Source organism: Plodia interpunctella, chromosome 18 (genome assembly GCF_027563975.2).
Source record: "Plodia interpunctella isolate USDA-ARS_2022_Savannah chromosome 18, ilPloInte3.2, whole genome shotgun sequence".
NCBI lineage: Eukaryota > Metazoa > Arthropoda > Insecta > Lepidoptera > Pyralidae > Plodia > Plodia interpunctella.
Window position 1 is genome coordinate 2,267,375 of NC_071311.1, and position 25,045 is coordinate 2,292,419.

At 34.1% G+C, this 25,045-nt stretch overlaps 2 protein-coding genes across 3 annotated transcripts in view; both read left to right on the forward strand.

The window, feature by feature from the left end:
• The window catches only part of LOC128677541 (putative phosphatidate phosphatase), a 50,410-nt gene extending 39,423 nt beyond the window's left edge, over positions 1-10,987 (forward strand). Inside the window, exons 4-6 of the mRNA XM_053758467.2 lie at positions 9,062-9,223; positions 9,610-9,786; positions 10,236-10,987. Of these exons, the coding sequence (XP_053614442.1) occupies positions 9,062-9,223; positions 9,610-9,786; positions 10,236-10,343 (447 nt within the window). The 3' untranslated portion in view covers positions 10,344-10,987. The remainder of the gene's footprint in view (positions 1-9,061; positions 9,224-9,609; positions 9,787-10,235) is intronic.
• A 4,242-nt stretch (positions 10,988-15,229) lies between these two features.
• Positions 15,230-21,262, forward strand: LOC128677730 (putative phosphatidate phosphatase). Of its 2 annotated transcripts, none has more exons than XM_053758776.2 (6): positions 15,230-15,384; positions 17,047-17,198; positions 17,813-18,010; positions 18,421-18,579; positions 18,856-19,032; positions 19,453-21,262. In XM_053758776.2, the coding sequence occupies exons 1-6, from the start codon at positions 15,327-15,329 to the stop codon at positions 19,543-19,545; spliced, it is 837 nt and encodes a 278-aa protein (XP_053614751.1). In that variant the 5' UTR covers positions 15,230-15,326; the 3' UTR covers positions 19,546-21,262. The 2 variants fall into 2 exon arrangements, with proteins under 2 accessions (XP_053614751.1, XP_053614752.1); XM_053758777.2 differs by having other exon boundaries at positions 18,421-18,557.
• The last annotated feature ends 3,783 nt before the right edge of the window (positions 21,263-25,045 follow it).

Here is a 25,045-nt window from a genome sequence, read left to right on the forward strand (position 1 = left end):
AGACAACTAATAGATAGTAATAAATCTCGACTATGAAGACAAGAATTAGTGTATTTGGTTTCAATGAAAATGTATGTCTAGATTTGAGTTCAGAGGTTTGGTACCTATGGGACTTTTAAGATTCGACCCAAATCAAAGACTACAAATGGTGGACTTCATTTTCATGCTTCATTAGACCTAAAATGTTTATGTTCAATACGCCCGTAGCACCTCTTGTTTGAAATATGTTTGATATTCACAGAGCCATCAAAATTAGACCCGAAGCAGGTACATTTGATCCAGTAGATCCAAGTTATTTTTTTTTGTAAATTTGAACAAGTCCTGTCGCATATATAAGGTCGAATAATGATGGTATGAATAAGTAGCAAACCAGTTCAAAGACCCTTTAGCAGCCGTAACTTAATAGTTGAAATTTCGAAAGCTCGTAACTCAATCCCCGATTGAGCTAAAACAATGCCTGCAGCTGAGTTAACTGTGGATTTTAATGACTACAATTGGTCGTGATTACAAAGCGATTGGTTAACGCTTGATGTTTCAATTGAACTTGATTGATTTGATATTTTTGAAGAGGAAAGTAATTAAAATGATTTATACTTCATTGAAGTGAAGTTTCTCATACTAGTTGACAGAAAGTTACCAGATTTTCGCACATTAGTTCTTAATTTTGGGCTGTAATATAGGATGCGACTGATCGTGTTTAATCGTAAATCTATGAAGATAATAGAATATTAAACGTATAGTTTCAATGAATATAATAATGATCATACTCCAATCTCAGTATTACACTTGAATTTCCGTTTATATTGCGTCATTATCATAGAAAATGTTGTATTGTCGCTATTACAGATTGGAGATATAAAATAAAATAAAAAATTCTTTAAATAACTTTTATCAAGAAATCTATGACTTCAATAAAACACAGATTCAAAGCAAAAAGTTAAATAAATAGAGAATAATTATAATTACTCTGCAAACATATCGCCACACTGGGGCTCGCTTCACAGGCTGTTAACAGACGAACGTCAAGCGACACTTAGCCGGAAACTCTAAAGGGTTTATTTAGACTCGTTAGCCGTGGCAATTGTCCGTGAAGTTGGTAATTCTAGGATAACTGGATAAAACACCTAGTCATTCTTAGTATTCAAGTCATCCTTAGGTCAGTGTGTGCGTGTGTTGTGCGGATCTCATTTCTTTGTGTGGCTTAAAATAGAGAATCTTTTCTGATTATCCTCATTTCTCTTTGGCTTTTCATAAATCTTTGAGAAACAAATTTAACGCCAAAGTCATATTGAAATTATCAGACAACAATTTTTTATGGTACCATTAAAGACGATACAAGACGTATCGCGTAGAAAAATCCTGAAATGAACAATATGTAAATTCGCGAAATTGTATGTGACCCTTCCTATAAACCCATAATTCGTTGATGTAATACCCAAAAGTATTTATTGTATAGCTTTTCATTTAGGTACGTAGCGCAGTCAGAGGCACATATTGTTATGCGGATCGCATATTTTGGGCAAGATAATGACATCAACGTCACGTAGGTGGCGTCTCGCCGTGATTGTCCAAAAAATTGTTTTGTAAATACAATGTCGACTGTGGCATTGTTTTGGTAAGCTATGTCAAATGTTTTGCTAATCAACACGTACAGAAGAAGTTTCGAATTACCGCGCACGTGCCTAAATTTCATTCTAGTGAATTTCAGATATATATTACACTAATGAAGTCACTCTTTCTGGAGCAACATTTACCTAAGCACCTAATTACTTCATATTATAATATGTTATTTATATTAGAACATTCTTCAAATTTGCTTATTATGATTTTTGTTTATGCTTATTTTATTCAGTGAACTTAGCTCTATAAAATTTATCTTAGGTACTCCGTCCCTGATAACTTTAACATTTAACTAACATGCAACATTTCGTTTCTTAGGTACAATAATGATTTTAGTTTTATTTTATTCGATATCTTGATGAGAAAAAATGTACACAAATCTTTAACACTAAAAAATCGTCTTATTTCTTATCTAAACCTCATTCAAACAGAAGTGCATCTGAGCACACAATAAAATAATCAGTGCCAACTCCTACATCCGCTATTATTACCAAATCAGCGTCAATAACTTTCTACATCAATAGTAATTCATCGTAATCCTATCCCATTGTTCTACTTGCGTCAGAGGAAGCTAAAGGCTCTTTATTTGCTATTGTAAGGATTTTATTCAGCATTATATTCTTCTAAGGCTATGGGCTCTTTATCACAGCAATCAACTCCTATTTCTGTTTCTATCCTTAAAGTTTCACCCAAATGAGTGTGTGAATAGTGCATGAGTTTCACCCTTTTATATTCTCGTGCACTTGTAGAGAAAGCATGTAAATTGGAAGTTATTTTATATTTTACCAATTTAATCAAAATACATAGAAATATCATAAAACCTGTAGTTACATTGGAGTTACACGTTAGAGGTTTATTAAGTGAAAGTGCAAAACAAATAAAAAATGAAAACTATATTCAAATAACTTATGAATTTTATCAAAACTAAATAATCAAAGAGTCAGAATGAAAAGTAGAGAAATTTATTTCAATTGTAGTAAAGGGTACAAAAAGCTGATTGCTAAAATACATTTTAAAAAAATTAATTAATGAAGACAAAGTTAGGTGAACTGTTAGAATTTTCATTGAATTTGTATGATTCTATTTTAATTCTTCATTATTATTAGTAACTCTCTTTTCTCTTCTCTGTACCACAGAAATCTGAAAACAAAAAAGAAACTATATATAGAAAGTCCAGAATTTTCTTTTACCTTGTTGACAACATTATCATTATTGAATTCATCTATTCCTTAACCTACATCGTCGTGGGAGGTTAAGTGTGGTACACACACTGTTGATAATGGTGTGTGATTCTCACTTGGCGTCCAAGTCACGCGTGTCGGTAAACAAAGTTCACTAGAAATTGGTTATTCCATGAATATACATCGTTCTAGGGTTAACGTAAGAGGCAACATTAAACTGTAAAACTTTAATTTTGTTTTCGCTATTAATTGTGACATTTTTAACGTCTTAAACATTGCTTGCTCTACTCATATCATCTGCTTCTTTAAACTTCTGTCTTCTTCTTCCTCGTCATTTATGAAAGCTCATTTATTAACGTTAACGCTACCAGTTGGTTTTAGATTACTCAGTATTCCTTCGGATAGCTATTTTTTGCCATTTTGAGTTTTATTACCTACGTGTTTGAGTTCATATTTACGGCCTAGGCACCTAGAGCATAAAAAAATGTGTCCTTATTGCTTTTTCTGCGTTTCATCTTCGACCAATTGATTTATTTATATTTTAACCACAGTCCACACGTCGGCGTATCACCTTACGCGGTATATTATATCCGCCACAATATTACCACCGCGCTGCCAGGTTGATATCTTGCGATCTTTTATCACTTTTTGCTTTATAATCTGACAACCATCTTGCATTATAAACTTGCAATTTCATATCACAGCCTGTTGCTCGAGGCTGGGTTGTATGCAATTGTATAAAATGAGTGCTATTTGATGGAGAATTGAGACCTTTATTGAAATCGTGTATATCACGACGAGGAATGGTAGCAAATGTCTTAGAGAATGCTCTAACACCTAAGGATGATGCGTGTAAAATAGAGAAGAAAAAGTAGAAAAGCGGACTCTGGGCTCCGACGCTTTCTGGCTGAAGAAGAAACCGGCCGGGGGAATGCGCATAGATAAATGACAGAGACATTTGCTACCATTCCTCGTCGTGATAAACACGGTTTTAATAATGGTCTCATTCAAGCTAATGAGCTAGCATATCCTTCTTGACATGCGTCTGACAGTTCTATTAGGACTATGTTGAAGCAGCATAGCATATATTATTAGCATTGGTAGTCAATATTTTTGAATGAAATCGAATATTTATAATTACGTTGAAGAAGATATGTGTTCCTCTCTAAGTCTAAACTAGCTGTCGAGGTCATGTCTCAGTGGTATTGAAATGAACACTCAGCTAAGAACTAACTTAACAACAAAATTTGCAACCAATACAATACCCTCATCATCATTCGAAATAGCAGTTGAACTCTCGTAATCTCCAGCCAAGTGAGTATCTATTACCGAGATCTAATTTAGCATTCCTAGATAATGCCCTGAGTGCACAGGACCGGACTTAAAGGTTTATAAATCTGATATAATCTAAGTTGCATATAGATTTGCCTTCGCTTATTGGGTTTCTATTTAGCTTATTATACTAGCGGCCCGTCCCGGCTTTGCTCGAGTAAAACATAATAAATTATACACCTAATCTTTAGGAATCGCACTATCTATTGGTATAAACCGAATGAAAATCCTTGCAATAGTTTTAGTGTTTATCGCGAACAGACAGACAGACGCGGCACAGGTGTTTGTTTTATAATATGTAAGGATACAATCTGTCCATCCACGTTGAAGTGTCTATTACTGAATCCATTATCGTAATTGATGATGTAATTATAAAATCTCAATGGTCATAAACATATGTAAATATACTTAGTATGTTGCGTCATATTATTTTATATTTTTAACATTGAACCGATTAATGCTATGATAGCCCCAGCCAGTCAGTTATGCAACACTAGCAACCCGTCCCGGCTACGCTCGGGTAAAACCATAATCAATTATATACCTAAACCTACCTTAGGAATCACACTATAATATTAAAAATCCCGCATCGAAATCCGTTGCGTAGTTCTAAAAATCTGAGTTATATAGGGACACACAGAGGGAAGTTAACTTTTTTTATACTATGTAGTGATGTTACGTCGGTCATTATATACAAAACGTCAATTAAATCACAATTTAATTTTACTAAGTGTGTTAAAAATACATTTTAGCAATAATTTCAAGTGTGTTAAGTCGAGTTAAGACAGATCGTTTCACCGTCTACGTGCGATGGTATCTGTAATAAATGCCACACCGCATCAGGTTACACGGTTTGCGCTTTTGTAAATCAATTTGCGTTGTATTTGTAAGTCTTTGATTGTGTTTTAATCTGATTTATATTTGAAAGGAAACGATAAGGCAACACTTGGATTGCGGTTAGGAATTTAAAAATAAATTGATTAAATAACAACAAGCGCGTATTTGGCATCGATTCAACATACTATGTATTATAATTCATAGAAATAATACGAATTCCAATGAACAGTGCTTGTTATACAAACTATTTCTACGGAAATATGCTTCAGCGTTCTCTTATTCAGAAATCTTATGAAACACAGGAAAGCTATAAATATTTCTCCTGGTGTCAAGTTTCATTCAAGCACAATGGAATGAAAACTGATTTACTAAATATGATAGGTACACTTGTTCTGGGGCTTCACTCCCGTGAGATTTTTGGGATAAAACTACCCTATGTGTTATTCCAGGTTATGTTCTACCCGTATATCCATAACAATCCGTCCAGAAGATTTTGCGTGTAAGAGAACAAATATACACACACATCCTCACAAACTTTCGCCATTATAATATTACTAGGATTGGCTGTGATAGCGACGCATCTAAGTATATTGCTCGATTTTCCTTCTTTATTTATTTATAGGTATTTGGTGACATAATTTAACGACGCATATTTTAAAAATATTTCTATTACATCTATTCATTTACCGATTTCGTCTCGATTCTCGATCTAAATAGACCTCGGGGCGTATATTACGCATTTCGTTGTACAATGATGGATAGATAAGAAAGCAGTAAAGTTAATACCTTCCATTGTTAATGAAGAAACCTTCCTGTCTGTCTGTATAATTTATCGAACATGTTCCACGTCCATTCAATGCGGCAAGTCCGTGAGCGATGGTCCATAAAGTTTCGTGTAACGTATGTTAAGGTGAGGCTAAGCCACATTCCACCAATTTCCAATAAATCGAGGATACTGTCAAGTATATGTTTTCAGTGGGGGCGCCACCTACACTGTCAAAGAGAAATTTTTGTGGCTTTAAAAATTAGTTTGCAATCCTGCCACCAACTTATTGACGCGTTGTAACGGATGACTGGACTGGCTGGTCACGAACGTAAAGAATATTTAAATACTTATTTCTCTTTTTAAGAACGTGATGTGGAATAAGTACTTGTTATATATTTTTTCAATATTCTTTCATTGTACAGGCACGATATAAATTCCGATACATTTTTAGCATCAGAGAAGATGTTCTTTATGTATAAAAATTTTGATTTGAATAAATAATCGCGTTGAAGTGATGAAGCAGTAAACACTCCTCGTGATAGTATCCGAATTTAGTAAATGAAAAATCCTCAAAATTGTATGTTGATTATGTCCGCAATGATTAGTAAAAAAAATAAAGAAAAAATTTCCTTTCACTCACAATTGAACACTTATATCTATTATAATTATAAACTTAATATTATAACTACAAACTTAATCATAGAATTACACAATCAAAAATCAGAAATAACAGAGCCATAAGACCCGAATGCAAATTTGATTGTAAACACCATCATAAATCTTCACAACTAACAATTTAATTCAAGCAAGTTCCGAAGCAGATAATGATAAAATTGTCAGCGTAATTTTGAAAGCGAAAGCTGCCAAGTTGCAAACTGCATAATGTTGCATATTAACATGTTATCACATAGTTTATGATCAATAAGTTAGGGAGATTGTGGTAGTGGACAGTTCGCTCGGCTTTTGAATAGTAGCCCCGGGTGAACAAGGGAATTTGTGAAAGACTAGCTGTAGAAGTGGAGGTTAAACGTAAGGAACTCGTTTTTTGTATAGTACACCACATAAATAAGGATACATAAAAGAAATAAAGTAATGGTTAAGACTTCCACCCATCTTATCGTAAGAATGAATGTAGGTGTCGCTGATGTATCTGTTGGTCAGTCAGGCACAGGTCACCTGTAGTCAGGTACCTCATTTCCTTTTCTAGGCATCTGACAATTTGTATGCAAAATTTAATGATTCTTTGTTCACTTATTCATTAATCAATAATATGTTATTTAATTTGCATTCCCGTTATTTGTTTGCTGCACCTTAAAATTTTCTTCTTCAATAAAATATATTCTGTGTTTAAAATTATTGTGTATATCTTAAAATAAGTTGAGTTCATGTTTTACATTCACCCAAAGATATTTTTCATTGGTTTTCGTATGGATTAGTATTTTACAAAGTTCAGTTACTAAAAATTTTCCGTTGCTACAAGGTATCCATTTAGCGTGCTTCGACTTGGGTTCCGCCCTTTGGCGATCGCCACCGCCTCTACTCTCGTTCCTTTAATCACTAAATTATCAAGCCTTTACGAAACTTGCAAATCAAACTTAACCGTTCACGCAAGTGATCTTTATGGAGATTTTAACCAATTTTACCCAACATCGTTTTTGAAGAAACAGGGTTGTCTACCTAATGACTTTCAAACAGTCAATTTAAAACTAATCACTGTAAAAATGTACAATATCTTGCTGGTTTGCAACAATTTATCGCTGTTGAATACTGTCCACGAAAGAAGTCCTGCAGACGCCGCGCATTTGAAAAATAAGGAAATCTACTACTAAGATAGTTTAGATAGCTAAACCTTGGAAGTTTGAGAAGATTAATGATGATGTTGCGATGCGATTATGGTGTTATTAACTTTATTGGTTCACCAATAATCCAACAAGTGGACAATATAGTCACCCAATCGTATCAGGAAACACGCGTAGATGGGAAAGAGATTCTACAAATTGACCAATTAAATTATTTAGACTCTCTATCTTATTTAGACTCTTTTCTATTTATTTCGACTTACCTTATCAAATTTTTTATACAAATGTACATTATTTAGATGATTGTTTAACTACTGTCAACCCTCAGCAAAAATGTGTCCCGACGAAGGGGCGCCACTGCATGATTGGATGATTGACGTGGCAATATAAAGCGAAAAAGAATCCGGAATGCAACCTGTAATTACATGTTATCGAGACTGTAAACAAAATTACAAGCCTCTAATAAATCCTCGATACCGGTTTAAAAGCTGCAAGTTGAAATGATAGTCTGCCCTATAAGTGTACTTATTACATTTCAACATCTCGATGATGATACCTTTTTCTGTTTGCCCTTCTTTAGGCAAGTCCATAAAGTCATTGCAAGCTTTCAATCAAATATACTCCTCATATATGCCTCACTTGCTTGAGTGTTAATCTTGCGGCAACTTGAGGCAGGGTAACTTGAGACGCGGTTAACTGCACAGAGCAGAAGGCAACATCTCTATCTGCTTTTTGCTACCATTCTCCCGCACCAAAGTATTTATTCAGAAATTAGCCCACGTTTAGCACGTTCGAAGACTCAGTAAAGCGGTCAGACCATAATCGTCTTATGACTTCATTATAATTACATAAACCTTCTAAATTAATAAATGCCATCAAATAAAATGTCACGCTAACATAACCACTTCCCCGCAAGAAGTTGATTCAAAAGCTTGTGGCAAAAATAAAGATAATGATCAACGACATCCATGGACAGTAATACCAAGAAAATGTTTCTCAACCAACCTTTTTACCGTAATTGAAAGCATAAATGGCGATGCATATAAAACATGTCACTCAGGCCGTTGTAAATGTCAGAACAGAAGCCTGCGGCGCCGACGCACTTATTTTTAAAATATAATATGAATTACCTGATAACTGGTGTGATCTGGTGCAAGTAATTGGACGTAGTATGGTTTTGCTTGTTATTATATGAGATTTAATTTTGCAATAACATAAGTGGTGCTCCCGCCACTTTTTATCCGTTTGGAGGTATTATAGTTGGAAACGCTTTTTGCTACTCTTTCATGCCTTCGTAAATATAATGACTCCTAATTCTTTTGACTTAGTCCGAGTTTTCCAAATATATCATTAATCTTATATTTTTTTCGGTTTGCTCTCTTTGTCTGACCAAGTTCAGTCGTTCTCTTTTCGATCGGTCCACTTAATAAGGGACGTATATCATTATTACTCAAGATGATTTGATTCGAAAATATTTCTGTAGCAAATAGAATACAGAATGTATATGCTTCAACAATAATTTTCAGGTTTGCAAGCCAGACATCGACTGCGATTTGCCCGCGAACAAGTGGCGGTACATCGAAGACTTCAAATGCAACGGAGCCGATGTGAAGCTCATGAAAGAGATGCGGCTGTCCTTCCCCAGTGGTCATTCTTCGTTCTCAGCTTATACTATGCTATACTTCTCTGTAAGTAGTCTATTCTACTTTGAGGGTGTATTCTTAGCTTCTCGTAGTCTAGAATGATATATTTTTATTTCTGAAATAAAATGTGTAAAAGACAGGGTAGATGTAGGTGTCCATGATAAAGTGCTACTAAAAGATGATGCATGACCAAGGGTTAAAAGCCTGTGGACATCGGCCTTAAATTTATAGTGATTGTTAAAAAACTAAACTATTGAACGAATTACTATTAATACCAATAAATACATGAGTCAGATTAGTATACAAACCGTTGTGGCACGAGTAGGATCGAACCTGGGACCTATTCGATCCACAAGCGGTTTTAGCCATTACACCACCACCACTTCAAGACATAAAAATATATTTCAATCATAATGTCTGGTGCATTCCAGATGTACCTTCACAAGCGCTTCACATGGCACGGCTCCAAGCTCCTCAGACATGGTATCCAGTTCGTCCTACTGATGATGGCCTGGTACACCGTCATGACCAGGGTCTCCGACTACAAGCACCACTGGAGCGACGTCCTCGCCGGCTTCAGCATCGGGTTGCTCTACGCTATCATTATTGTAAGCAATTTCTCATCCAATTAGATTCAGAGTACAAGCACGAACTAATCCTGTTTACAAAAACAGGATTAGTTCCTGTTAGTGGTGATAGATGGCACAGTATAGTTATATCCTTTCTTTAGATTAGTAAGTTCACTAATCGACATATAAATCAAATAGCGCTGATTAAAAAATGCGATGACACGTGAGAAGCAGGTAAGTTTGTCTTGCCCTTCCGTAGGCTCATCTAGAAGTTGTCTTCAACAACAACTCGCTATATGAAACATCGCGTCCTTTGCGGTCATCATAATATCGTACAAGCCATTTAGTAATTATTTGTTTTCAAAATATAATAATGTTTCATAATCACGTTTCCACTTCTTTTGGAAGCATGGGTGGTTAAAAATCTCATTCATATTAACATGATATAATGTGAACTTATAATAATTTTATAAATTTCCACCTTCTAGTTCTGTTTCGTGTCAGACCTGCGCAAATCAGTGCGCATGCGCCCCAACCAGCGCAACGCAGAGTTGCACACCAACGGCAACAGCAACCACACCATGGTGCACGTCTGACAGCCGGCGGCCGGACAGAGCCTCGCTGACCACGACCCCTGATCCGAGCCGCCCATCTCGTGGATCTCCCACGAGTATGAGTGTGAGTGAAGTGACTTTTAAGTGACAAGTTCACTAAAACAAGCACGAAAGTGACATTTTCACTATTGTAAGTACTAAAGTGACATGTGCACCAATACAAGTACACTAATACAACCCACGGGTACCAGTGTGCGTGTGAAGCGAATTTGAATTGTGTATACTTGAAAATGAAACATTAAATTAATTCTACAATGTGCAATTGAAGATAAAAAGCGTGAATAATGTTTTTCATAATATTACTGGATAACTATGTCACTAATACAAGTCTTGCGTTGATTCCGACGAGCGTTTCGACCGCCATTACCATTCACGAAATTTCTTGAGGAATTAATTGTTTCTAAATTCGTTGACAAATAAAACTAACATAGCTCCAGCAGAGATCGATTATTTTATCTGATCTATCAACAAAAATGATTCTAGCATTTATTATTATTTGAATCCTGGATCACCTATGACACATTCACATGAGTCATTGTAAAATGAATTCCGCAATATTCATTTGAACATCAATATTTGGTTAAGAAATGTTCCATACTTTATTAGATATATTGTGTTACAAAATTTTAATATAATCTGAAACCATTTACGTGCAAAAGCATATTTTAAGTAGCTCATAGCTTATTATTGTCAATATCTCGGGTTCTAAGCAACGTATCGCGATGAAAACTTTACCAGATTTTGAGTTAGACCATCCGCTATACAACTGTGAAAACTATATCCAATTATATCTAGTAGTCTTCACGTGATGGGCGAACAAACATATAGACAGACAAAAATATAAAGACCCCCCATAATTTTGTTCATTACTATCTCCTATGTACAAACATTGCCCACTTACAGTTTTATTATATATATAGATGCTTACATATGATGCAATTGAAGTCATTATGATTCAACCGTCAATGTAACTTAGACAATCTGTACTCTAATATTTTAGAACTGTCAAACATTTAAAAACATTTAAAAAGTCATTGCAATATTAATTGTAACTTTTTATTTTTATCTTTCACAGTGGATAATCATTGTAAATATTCTATTTTATCCATTGCTATTCTTTATTTCAGTCAAAGCTTTACTACTTACAATCTCTTTGTATTATAATTATTTATATTGCTTTTTTTCTCAAGTACAATAAAGCGAACGTTTTTTTAAACGCTTGTCTGAATCTAAGCCCAAAGGGTAAACGTATGCAAAAAGGGTGTGTGTTATATTAAAAATATTAGCCAATGCATTTCTGAATCCTTAAAATGTACATCTTCATAAAAATAATAATAGTTTCATTTGTTAGAACATACATGTTATAATGAATCAAAATGTGAATTATATTCACTCACTTTTTCACAAGATGTGTGAGTAGTTGCCTGTTTAACTATAAAATTGGCGATTTATTTGACAAGGTGTACATTTTTCGTTTTTTTTTTTATAATTTACAAAGGAATTTTCAAATGTTGTAACGACACGAAACGTAATTGTAATGTATTGCATTACATTTTATACAATTTAGTCATAGGAAATCGGTTTCTGGGTCTACAAGACCTGCAGACCTGTATTTTTATACTGTGATATAGTGTCTTAGTATATAATTATTTGTGTTTTATTGAATGTTAAATATGTTTTTAGATTTAAGATTAGGTGCTAGTATCGATATATTTTAGATGTAAATTTTATTTTATTTTAAAAATTTAACTAGTCTATTTTGTAGTGAACCACGTATAGTTGCAGCAGATGATCATAATAAAATTAGTTTCATTCACGCAATATTTTATGTACGACAAAATTATATACTACTTGCAAACAAAAATGTAGATTTAGTTCCTTTAATTGCGCGTATAACGGTGGGCGTGAATTATTATGTCTTTAGTTAAGTAATTAACCTTAAAATAGAAGGACTTTGGTAACTATTTTTAGATATTTTCTTAAACTATATTCGGATGATAGCAGGATAAGTGTGGACGAGCATGTGTGGATAAATCGCACAGAAGTACATTAAAGCATCAAAAAAAGTGCAAAAGAGATAGAAAATCCCGCACATGACGCTGTCATCAGCATTTTTTAAATTTCACAAATGCAATATATCTATATGAATGTGCCTCACTTAACTAATGCAATTGTAAACGTAAAAACATAATATTTTTTAACATATCATATTTTTTGATTATAAGCGTCGTTGAAGATTTTATTAATAAATATTAGTTTGAAATGTTGATAAATTAAATTAAAAATGTATATTGAGTAAATATATCCTCTCAACTATCGCTGGTTGACTGGAAGAGGTCCTTTTATGGGAAAAGTCCGTCATTGTATATTTACCGTCTTATACACCATAAATTTTTAATTATGCCAATAAATAAAATGGGGCTATCAGTACCTATTACTGATAACATGTGCATAGTCAAAACATAAAAAATCGAATTCCAAAATTTATCCAAAAAAATCCATAATAATTGGTTTACTTAAGAGTGTGCCACCGGACTACTACGCTTCATAGTAAAGGTAGGTTCAGTGCAGCGGTTCATACAAGTCTAATTTTATTGATACATTCTGGCAATTCTTTTTTATTTAATTATTTTCCTATGCCAGGGTCATCGCACGCGAGAGCGAGAGAACATGATAAACTATGAATTGGAATGATTGGAGTTTCAAACTACGTCCATAAATTCATTGATATTTTGGGATCAAACCTCAATAATTTTGGCGATAAACGATAGTATTAAATTTTGATTACTTACATGTATTAATAGGGTCTTTAATATTTTTATTTTTTTGGCATAATTAAAAATGTATGGTGTATATATGTACTTTTAACATGTGTTCTTTGTACAATAAAGATATTACAAACAAACAAATTTAAGAAACCCTCGACTCCTAAGTTGCTGGCGCCGTCTCATCAACAAACAACATAACATCTTGTTTGGCTGAACAGATATTTTCCAAACATATCAAAGGACACTTTCGATAAATTATATTTCAAATAAAAAAAAACTAGATCAAAATCGGTTCAGTTCAGTATCTTTTGTAGTTGGGGGTTAAAAAAGGTGCTTCATTTGCAACTTTTGTTAAAAATGTATAATAATAGTTTCTTTTGTTAGAACATAAATGTTATAATGATTCAGTAATGTTTAAATTAGTTAAAATTTGTGTCTTCACGCAGTTTGGCCTTGTTTTAAAAATTACATTTTAAATATTTATACATAAATTTAGCTCTGCTCAGATCATGATTTGATTTTGATTCTGTAATTTACAGGCAATTACAGAATCAAAATCAAATCATTTATTCAGAAATTAGGCCTTCACAGTCACTTTTTCATGTCATATTCTAAATTAAATAATATTACCGAAGCTACAAACTACTAGCATTTCGGAACGTACCAATGCTGGAAGAAATGTCGAAGAAAACATATCGAAGCAATGACTTCGTTAAACTTTCTGTAATTATCATCCATCATCAGCCATTTTAAAGGCCCTACTGCTGTTTAAGTACGAATATATTTAGCTTTATATTGAATCTATGTCTCTAAATGGAAAAAGTGCCTAAGGGAATTGAATATTTTAATATTTTTTGTATCTGAAAGTAAACATATACGGATCACATGTGAAAGTAGACGATAATACAGGTTTCGACATTGACTTGCGTCGATTCATGTCGAAACCCAATACAATTTCTGCTTTGATCCGTCGACGGACGGCAACATAACGGAGCGCAACGTAGCAATGAGGCTCTAAATGTCATAAAACATAACAGTATCCAGCATACAATTAAGAAATCTTTTCGAATGTATATTTTAAGATATTGTATGTATATTATTTTGGATTTGTTAGCTAATTGAAATGTAGGTATACTAAATTATTTGAGTCGAAAAGTCTCTGCACTGCCCGTTTTAGTAGGTTAGGCTTGTGGCAGCTTTATTTATATTTTATTTATATAATGTTTAAACATTTAAAGCATAATAAATAAATATTGTTCTGATAAAATATGTTTTTATTTTATGTTTCATGACATTTTTATTACAAGAATAATATTCAGCTTGATATATTAATATATAAATGGCTTTATAATTATTTATGTTTAGTGCTTACGAACTTGTTCAATAGCTGAAAGTTTTCTTGAGGAATAAAAATAAAATAACAGTTTTTAAAAGATTTTTATAATTGCAGCTAGTTTTTGTTAAATTAAAAGGAATAACTTGATTTGGTATTTAGAGAAATAGTAGGTAAATAAGAAAATGGTAGTTTTGAAGATTTATGATTCACCGACAATCAGATTTCACTTATTTTAAAGGTGCATTAACACCAAAATCAAGCGAATATTTATTCTATCTTTACTCCTACCTTAACGTGGAAGATGTCCAACCAATGGATGGACATAGGCCGCGCCAGACACTGGACAGCGAGACTAGGGAATAGGATAAGCCTTGAGTATTTTGGTATAAATTACCCTAAACCTGGGGTATTATTTAATCTGTGCCTAAACAAAAATCTGAAAACAGAAACAATAGCGGATAAAGCAACGTACTTAATAACATAACAGTAATACCAAATATAATATATTGATATTATAGTGGAATAAAGTTAGAATTTGTATGCAATACGATTTGTTTTCATAATCGTTGACATTTTGCGCCTGCGAGAGATAGGTACATGTTAAAACTAAATGAACGCGTAAAGTAATAAGTTAAATTTTAAAAGTTTATTAGATTTAATTAATTTTCCATATTTCTACGTTACAATTCTTTTTTATTACGAAATTATTTGTATGTTGACTCATCGACATACATTTTTTTTGTTATTAACATAGATAAGTGAGCGCCGACGATCTACCCACAGATTTTATATCAGTGAGACTTATCACTCGGTATCAAACGAACGCATTTTTTGGTGTGGATAAAATTAAAAAAGTGTATCATGGCTTGTGATAGGATATTTTGTAATGTTTTCCTGGATGTTCTAGTTCTGGCTTGTGGTAAGTGTATTGTTTGTTATTTATACAAAGTAGTCTGTCTGTAATAAAATATAGTGTTGTATTTGAAGATATAAACACATTTTAAGGTATATTGTAATATATTCTAAACAAATTCACTATTATTAGTATTGTCCATTTAAGAAATTTATGTAATGATTCTAGTGTTTAAACTAATTATAAAATGTAGTTCTATCGAGTCTAGGTATAATATTTGACACGTTGATTTCTGTTTCATTCGTTTGCAGACCATTCCGTGGTGGACAGTCGCCGTAGTGCTTCGATTTTTTTTTTCATTTTGTATTCAAAGTTTGTCAGATACCTTTATGCGACTTGAATAAAATTTAAATCCGTGAGTCAAGTAGTAATCCTTAGGAAATGGTGCGAAAAAAGGGAAGCCAGAGTACGTAGGTATACCGTTTACGCAACAGTGAGTTGATACCTATATGCTGAAAATGTTGATGAGCCACAATCGTTATGTAAGAAGTTTTCTAAACCCACTATTCTGTTTACTACAACAATTGCAATATTTTTTGCCGATTAATTTTCCGGTTCGCTACTCGTACTTGAGATGCCGATGAAATTTGTTTGTCGTCTGAGTTTAATGAAGAACGTACCTACTTATGTTATAATAGAATAATAAATATAATAGAATGGTTCCTATAATTGGTTTGAACAAAATCGATCAAGCAGTTTACGAAATACTTAATGGTATCATTTCTTTATATGGTAGGTACGTATACTAATTTTAGGAATCTGTACAAAGCGTTTCAAATATTGAATTAAACTTCAACCTTTTACATTAAGACCAATATATGATATGCCTACCTATTAATATAATTAGCATAAATTTCGTAACCACAAACCTGTACGGGCACGCATATAATACATGCAAAACGAGTTTCTTGTTGCTACGGAACCCTTCGTGAGCGAGTCCAACTTAATCTTGGCCGTTTTTTTACTGTCTTACAGACCGCATGAGCTACCCAGTTTCGTTATAATTCCAATTGTTTTCTTAACCTCAACAAAGATAACATAAAAAACGTTATTCCTGAAAAGAAACGTGGTCAGTCATTTATTTATTTACAAATTTTTGTTTTCAGCGTTATATTGTAATCAAAATTACCAAAGAAGAAATAGCACCGTTGTGATAAAATGCGTGTTTATCTACCACCTTTACTACACTTAGTGTACTTATAGCTAAGACATGAATCACTCGCACGGAATATCACATGTGTTCATATAAATCTTATCAATGACTAACGAGTCTATTTTTATAGGTACAATCGCACACAATCTCATTCTACCTTCATAGGGCTAGATTCCTTCAGTCCTTTGCTACGACCACTTCAAAAAATTTATAAGAGTCATGCCCCAATGCTCAGTCATGCTTCGTTGCGACGTCGCAACACGTTGTAGCTCTGTTATTTTCTATAGGTTTACTATGGTGTCTGTCTGTATGAACGCGATGAACTCAAAAACTACCTACCAGATTTTTGTACGGTTTTCACCAATAGATAGTGTGATTCCTGAGGAACGTTTAGGGTAGGTTTCATTATAGTTTTAGGTTGAATCATAGTTTAGTTAGGTTAACCCGAGCGAAGCCGGGACGGGCTACTAATTTCTGAATGCTTTGACATAGACCAAATTCCTCGTGTTTTCCAGTGTGCATACCATTGCTACTGCTACAAATCTACGCTAAGCCGTACCGTCGAGGATACTTCGAGTCTGATGAGAGCATCCGATACCGGTATTGGGAACAGTCCATATCTGAAACTGTGCTGGGGATCTTCGGGTTCATCATCGTTATTATAATTGTGAGTATCAAGTCTACTTTGTGACTTAGCTATAGGTATATGGCCAATGATGAATAATAAATAAATAGATATATAAGCACAAATCACACAGATTGAGCTAGCCCCAAAGTAAGTTCTAGACTTGTGTTATGGGATACTAACTCAATTATACTATACTTTATAACATATATAGATAAACATCCATGACCCGGGCCAATCAGAAAAATATATTTTCCCATCATGACCCGACCGGGACCCAGGACCTCTCGGTTCAGAGGCAAGCACTTTACCACTGCGCCACCGAGGTCGTCAACCATGGTGTTAGGATGTTCATGAGGGTTAATGATACTTTATAATTACTTCTTATTTTTAACGTCGACCAACCTGGTTGCAACATACAAAGTTAGATAAATACTATTGAACTCAAGTTTTCTTTGTGTTACTTGGTCGTTAGCGATCAGAGTTGATTGTAGTGGGGTGTCTACAGTTCATAGAAACACACTTCACCGAAATCACGTTTCGCCGAAAAAATGTTTCGATGAAAATTATACAATACACTACTACTTACTAAACTAACTACACACAATACTAAACCTGAAGGCCAGTGATTTATTCGACGTGGTAACTATTTTCAGGTGTTAGTAACAGAAATATGTCAGAAGAACCCCGGACCTGGGTCAGGGAAGAAATTCTTGGCAGGGAAGCCCATAGCCGGGTGGGTGTGGGACAGCTACCGGACTATAGGCGTATACAGTTTTGGGGCAGCGTGCCAACAGCTCACCGTCACCATCGGGAAGTATACGCTGGGTCGGCTTCGACCGCATTTCTATGAGGTAAGACTTTTCTCATCGACTGTTTTATCCAGCAATGGTGTCAGGTTCTATTCAAGTCCCTTAAAGACCTTTACGAATACCGCCATCTAGCTGTAGTCACAAAGATACCAATGAACTGAACAGTTGCCAGTTGTCACAGATTAAGTATTGTACGCTTCTAGTGCCAATATGCAGGTCTCTTCACTATGTGTTTTTTCATTGGAAGCAAGTGGTGGCATATGACAAATACATGAGGCAATTAGTATACAAACTCATGTGGCACAAGTAGAATTCTGAAACCAGTCAGTCACAATTTCATGAGGTAAGTGAAAAGACGAAGCATGGATAAAGAGTTTCACCACCGCCTTTCTTCAATGACGTGGGTATTGTAACATAGTGACTATTTTTAAATATTTCTGTGTACGTTCCAGGTTTGCCAGCCAGTCCCCGCCGACTCAGCTCTCAATCACCTGGGCTACATCGTCAACTACAACTGCGCAGGCACCGATGAAGCCCGGATCATGAATGCTCGGCTGTCCTTTCCTTCCGGTCACTCTTGCTATGCCATGTATACTACTGTCTTCTTGATCGTATGTACAATTCCATTAAAATTCTAAATTATTTATAATCATAAATAATTTAGAATTTGAATTGAATTGTACAGTCTTTCTATAACAATGTTCTTAAATATATGCGATTCATTTCATCACGATCTGCTGCAAACATAATTGCAATATAATTTTGTTTGACGATAGATGCGTAGACGGAAATTGGGGGGGGGGCTTTTCATTAGCACTGAGATTTTACACTCAGTGAAGTCTTCTAAACTCACTTCATTAATTTAATTACTGTCGATTTGCTTCCAGTGCTACTTCCAATACAGATGCAAATGGCGAGGGTCAAAGCTCCTACGCCATTTTGCGCAATACCTGGTCTTCATCGCGGCGTGGTACGTCGGCCTCACGCGGGTCCAGGAGTACCACCACCACTGGAGCGACGTCGCTGGTGGCTTCTTCATTGGCGCGGTTATTGCCCTCTTTACTGTAAGTTTTATATAAAACTGTAAATGGGTTACATCTGTACATAGAAGATAAATTATGGGGGGTATTTCCGGGACTGATGACTGATACACAAAATAGTTGTTTTTTTTTAATTTTTACTTGTCTGTACGTTTATTCGCGCATCACGCAAAAACGCAAAAAAGATGGAATTTGATGCGATATAGCAGATGGTCTAAATTAAAATTTGGTATAGATTTCATCGCGATACGTTGCTTAGAACCCGAGATATTGACAATAATATTATTAAGCGGACGCACAAAATAAATGCGGGCGAAGCCGCGAACAAAAGCTGGTAAAGTATAAAGTTTATGCTGCTGCAGGTGGACAAAAAAGTTACGTTCCTTTACTGCCAAAATTGGAAAATTTTGCACAAGTTTTCTGAAGTTTTATTTCCCCTAACAGTTCGTGTACATCCTGAAGCCGAAGACACACAGTTCTCGCGACTCCTGGCAGTCGGAGCAGGCCGCGCTGCCCCGGCCGGTGCTGGCGCGGTGACTGCATGGCGACGTCGAGCTAGGACGCTTGATGGACGGAGCTAACGAACAACACTACGGGACTATGACCTGATTTTATATTTTATATTTGTAATTTAGCATTTCTATCCAGACTTTGAAATAAATATGGACACATCACACAGATTGAGTCAGTCCCAAAGTTAGTTCGAGACTGATATCGGATAGTAACTCACATTTTACAACACGTAAGTAGATAAACCTCCAAGAGATTTTTTCAGATTGACCTGGGGTCAATCTGAAAAATATCATTTTCAATCTTGACCTGACCGGGCATAGAACCCGGGACCTTCAGTGTAGCAGCTCTAGTCCGGCATGATGATCATTAAGCTGCAGAGGTTATCATCGTCATATATGTATGTATATTATAACGCCTGTTCATCATTCATCATCATTTAAAATGTTGTAATGCGAACATTATGTTTAGACCATCAAGTTACGATTGCATACAAGCGCATAAAATCAAATCAAATATATTACATACATACAGCTATATCAATGTAATATATATAGCATACAGCTGTGTGTATGACCCTTCCATAATGTCGATTTTACACTATAAAGAATAAGATTCGCCAAATTCAGCGGTTTCGACACTCTCATACAAAATACGTAATGTACGTTAATTCGCGTCGGCGTCTGTCTGAATTCGGCGACAGAGTATAGCCAACATAATAATGGTTGAAACAGAGGATGGTTGGTGACATTATGCCTTAGATTGTCATATCCGATGCATATAGGCGACTTGAACATCTGACATCAGTGTTAGCAATGACACTAAAATAACAAAAATATTAAATTTGTAATAATTGTGAAAATGTTTGTTTGTCTTGCTTACTCGTCATAACGGAGAAACGAATTAATGTGATTTTTGTGTGGAAACGGTAGAAGACAGAAAGAAAACGGTGACAGGCTACTTTTTCCTCGGGAATAGTCGCGGACAACATAGTATAAAGCCGCTTATCGCTGTCTGTATGTATGCATATTTTTTTTTATAACTACTCAACAGATTTTGATGCGAGTCTTTTTAATAGACAGTGTGATTCCTGAGGAAGGTTTAAGTGTATAAGTCATAATGGTTTTACCCGAGCGAAGCCGGGACGAGCCAAAAGTATGTATTAACCATTTTGTGATATATATCGTACGAGTTGTGTTTATAAAGACCATATTAATTCATAATTATTTTATTATGCATTTATCTATGGACCAAATCGAAACACTCACATTTGTCGACATTATATTAATATTTTATAATGTCTGACAGACAACGAGTTTGACAGTGTAATTTTTGTATTTAATGGCCACTTAACTGCTTGCTGATAGAATATCCGATAGCATATTTGTAACCTACCGAACGGTGTCAGAAATTGTGTTTACAAGTATTGGATAACGATAACTGGCAAATAACTTTAGGCTGATTTATCTTGCTGTTACTTTAACCGTCAGATTACAATATGATTATCAAGAAAAATTTGAAGCGGGTCCTGATTGTTGTATTTTATTGTGTTGTGAATATTTTAAGAATTGTTGAAATTTTCTGCGTGTCTTAAGAATGAAAATACTTTAATATGTCGTAAAATAAGTAAATACTATGTACATTGTTGTCAATAGTTATAATAGAATTTAGTAACATAATTATATTTCCATTACTTTATTTATACTTAACTTAATCGTAGGTACAAATAAAAATAATATCATTAGCAACTGTCTTCTTCTAATTTGTATCCGATACGGCTGTGATTTTACAACCTGCCGCCTGACGTTAACCCTCCTTGGGAATGCTATTGTTACCTACCTGTTGGATGTGTGTCCCTTAATGGCCTCGACGGGAGGATATAGAGTGGTCCTATTCTATGGCGGAACCACACGCAACATTTCAAACACGTACAGTTCCAGAAGAACCCTTTTTTGTTTTCTTCAAAACGAGAGGTGAAGTGAGCCACACGACATACACACTTATCACTTATGTATATAAATAGCAATGTGCAATGTTTCCATTGAGCGTTTCCTACGCTGTGACCTGCGCCCGCGCTTGCCCCACGCACGACAAGTTCCGTAATTACCTTATCTCTGAGCTATTTGCGTGGTAATAGCTGTCATTAAACTATGTTTATCATTGCTATTTTTCTTTGTAATCTTGACAATTTCGAAAACGAAAAAGGCGAAAATATAATTGAAAATAAAAGAAGCTATCTGTCATGATCGTTGACATACTTATAAGTACCTAATTCAAAATTTTTCAAATATATGTATTTTTCTAACGTGAAACCGCAAGTTGTTCTTAAATTGGTTGATATTAGATTCAGATTCAGATTTATTGCAAGCCACAAGTTTGAAGTTATTACATAAATATAGTTGTAAGTACAAGTGACGCCCTGCAAGGGCACAGCAAACATGAGGGCAATTAGTTGCCAAATTACTTACAAAATAAATTCGTCTTATTTCTAATGTGATTTGTACAGTAGAGAAATCAAAGTGAATCTATATCAAAATTTATCATCGAATAACTCAGAAATCTCGTAATAACTTTTATTAATAAGGAACATTTTTAGATTTTTTACAAATATTGGATATTTTTCTATACATTTTTGAAATGATTAGGGACATGGTTATATGATGGGGGCTGCTCGAAACTAGTTTCATGTTAGTCATTGGTCTTTCTAGTACGTTTAGGTTTCTATTATTTCTTTTATTAAGCCTCATGTTTCCTGACAAATTTGCATGATTCTAGGATGTACAAGGACGTAACAGTCAGGATTTGATGTTTGATAAAATAATATTTACATGATGTCATTTGGTCACAGAAAAAAAATCATCAGAATACTAGCAAACATTGCTAGTATTCTGATGATTTTTTTTCTGTTGTGCAAATATATCATTTATTTTACAAGAGTTTCCCCACATAACTATCCCATATGACAATCTAGAATGAGCATATGCATAATACGCTACAAGGCATGTTTTTAGGTCAGTTACTTTTTTTAATTAATAAAAGGCATATGTAAAAGAAAATATCTTATTTTTTAATTTTTCAATGTACCTCACATTCCACGACATATTAGTGTCCAATTCTATACCTAGAAAGGTTGCTGTATCAACTGCTTTAAAATTTTTATTTTTAAAGTTATAAGATATTTGTAATGTTCTTTTTTGTGATGGTTTAAATTGCAATAATTTTGTTTTATTTAATTTAAGTTCTAGATTTTGACTATCTAACCAATTTGTTATTTTATCTAGAGTATTCAATTTCTATTCTGGCTCAATTGTATCAGAACAAGATAATAAAACCGATCATCATCTGCGAAAAGAATACAATCCTCTCGTCAGGGAGATCATTAATGGAGATAAGAAACAGAATACATCCCAAAACACTACCCTGTGGGATAGGCGGGGTAGCCGGCAGAGACGGTTTTATTTGACCTAATAAGTTCTATCTTTCCTAATTAAAAAATTGTACTTCTTATATAAATAAGAAGTACAAACAAATTTTTAATTAGGAAAGATAGAACTTATAAGTTAGTACAATGCGTAGAAACGCATATATTGCGTATTTTTTATTATCTATCTTTTCGTATATTTTTTATGTAAATTTATATATTGCCAAAATTGTGGAGTATTTTTTTCTGAAAGCATTTTGGTTTTCATTAAATACGCTATATTTTTCGTGGAATTCACTTCGGCGTTTAACCATGGCTGTTTCAAACACTCTTGCTGATAACGGTAAATGAGATATATCGATCGGTCGATAATTATTTATATCTGTGAAACCTGAACCCTTTTTATGGATGTGCTTAATAAAAGATATTTTTTGCAGTTCCGGAAACACGCCTTCAGCAAAGGATTGATTAATAAGTATTGTGTAAGGTATTGTCAGCACGTCAGCACATTTTTTAACAATAATAAAAGGATTTCATCAAATCCGAACGAAGATTTATTTTTAAGGTTTTTTCATATACTATTTACTTCTTTGTGATCAACTAGCTTTTTGATTTAAAGAAGCAAGAAGGGCTAGATTGTGATTTTCCAAAAGATAAAAAACAGTTATTACATTCTTCAGCTACATTGTTTGGCTCTACTATTTTTTTATTGTTTGATAGTTTAAGTTTTATTTTGGTTATTAAAATTGTTTTAGCTCATTTCTCTATGTTCCAGTTCCACATACATTTTATCTTATCATTCCGACATCATAAACTTCTGTTTGAATTTTATTTATTTTTGCTGTTTTAGTAGGTTTTTTAAGAATGTAATGTAAGGTATTAATATCCATACTCCAAAAAAAATATTATTGTTTTTTGTTTGTAATGAATAATGATGACCCAAAAACTACTGAACCGATTTTGATAAAATTTGGCACAGAGACAGAATCAAATCATTTATTGAGAAATTAGATTAGACGGGCACTTTTTCACGTAAAAATATATATTATATGGTAACTTTTCTAAAGCTACAAACTCCTGGCATTTCGGAACGACCACTGCTGAGAAGAAATCCCGAAATAAAATCATTGGAACAGTTGGTTCCTATCCTATATGATATGTTAACCTATCCTATCCTATCCCATATTTGGTATATTATAGTAAAACAAAGTACATGTATAAAGTAGGTACTCACATAGTCAAAAAGTATACAAAAACTTGTTATAAATAAAATAAATTATGTAAAATACGATTAACCATTAACCAGTTACCTCTGGCAGCACCCATTCACCAGTTGACGCATGGGTCAACAGACGAAATCTTCAGGAGTAAAATAGGCTACTTTTTACTATGGTTTTACTAGTTTTTTTACTAATAACATAACTTATACCTTCTTCCGTACACAAATATATGGAATTTGTACTTTGATTATTAGATATTACACGTGCATACATCATCATGTACTACGGACTTTCTGCTCGACGGATCGTAATCACAAGCAAACAAAACGTGATATGTGTTGACCCCGGGACAAAACAGTGCAATAGACATGCATTATTGCATGTCTAATTATTGTTGTTTTAGTTCGGTATTAGTATTGTTGTCTATTGTTGTCATAACGTTGTTGATGTAACATAGACCCATTCTTTTTCTTTTATCTATGCATAGACCAAACCAAATCAAAAATTCTTTATTTTCTCAACAATCTTAACATGGTATAATCCAGATATGTTACATTGTACATTGGTGGGTTTCAATAAAACAAATATTGTGAGAGACTGGTCTGAACTAAGAAGATCCTGTATCTCAGTACCTACACCAGCCTGACCCTAGCAGATTGTATAATCTGTGCCCTAGTAATCAATAAGTAAAAATAAAATTATGCTATAAAATTACTTACTTAAGTATACAATACTAATATTACTAAAAGGTCGCTAAACATGGTAGGTATCGGTATCAGAAATAGAGGAAAATCGAAGAGGTGGATGGATTGTATCTAAGAAAGTATGAATAAGAAGAGGATTGAGTGAAACGGCAACTGACAGAGTTGAACGGCAAATGAAACGA

Coding starts and splice junctions, on each gene's coding strand:
- LOC128677730 (XM_053758776.2), top strand. CDS start 15,327: ATGGCTTGTGATAGGATATTTTGTAATGTTTTCCTGGATGTTCTAGTT. Junction 15,385..17,046: donor TGTTCTAGTTCTGGCTTGTG/GTAAGTGTATTG, acceptor CGTGTTTTCCAG/TGTGCATACCATTGCTACTG. Junction 17,199..17,812: donor TCATCATCGTTATTATAATT/GTGAGTATCAAG, acceptor AACTATTTTCAG/GTGTTAGTAACAGAAATATG.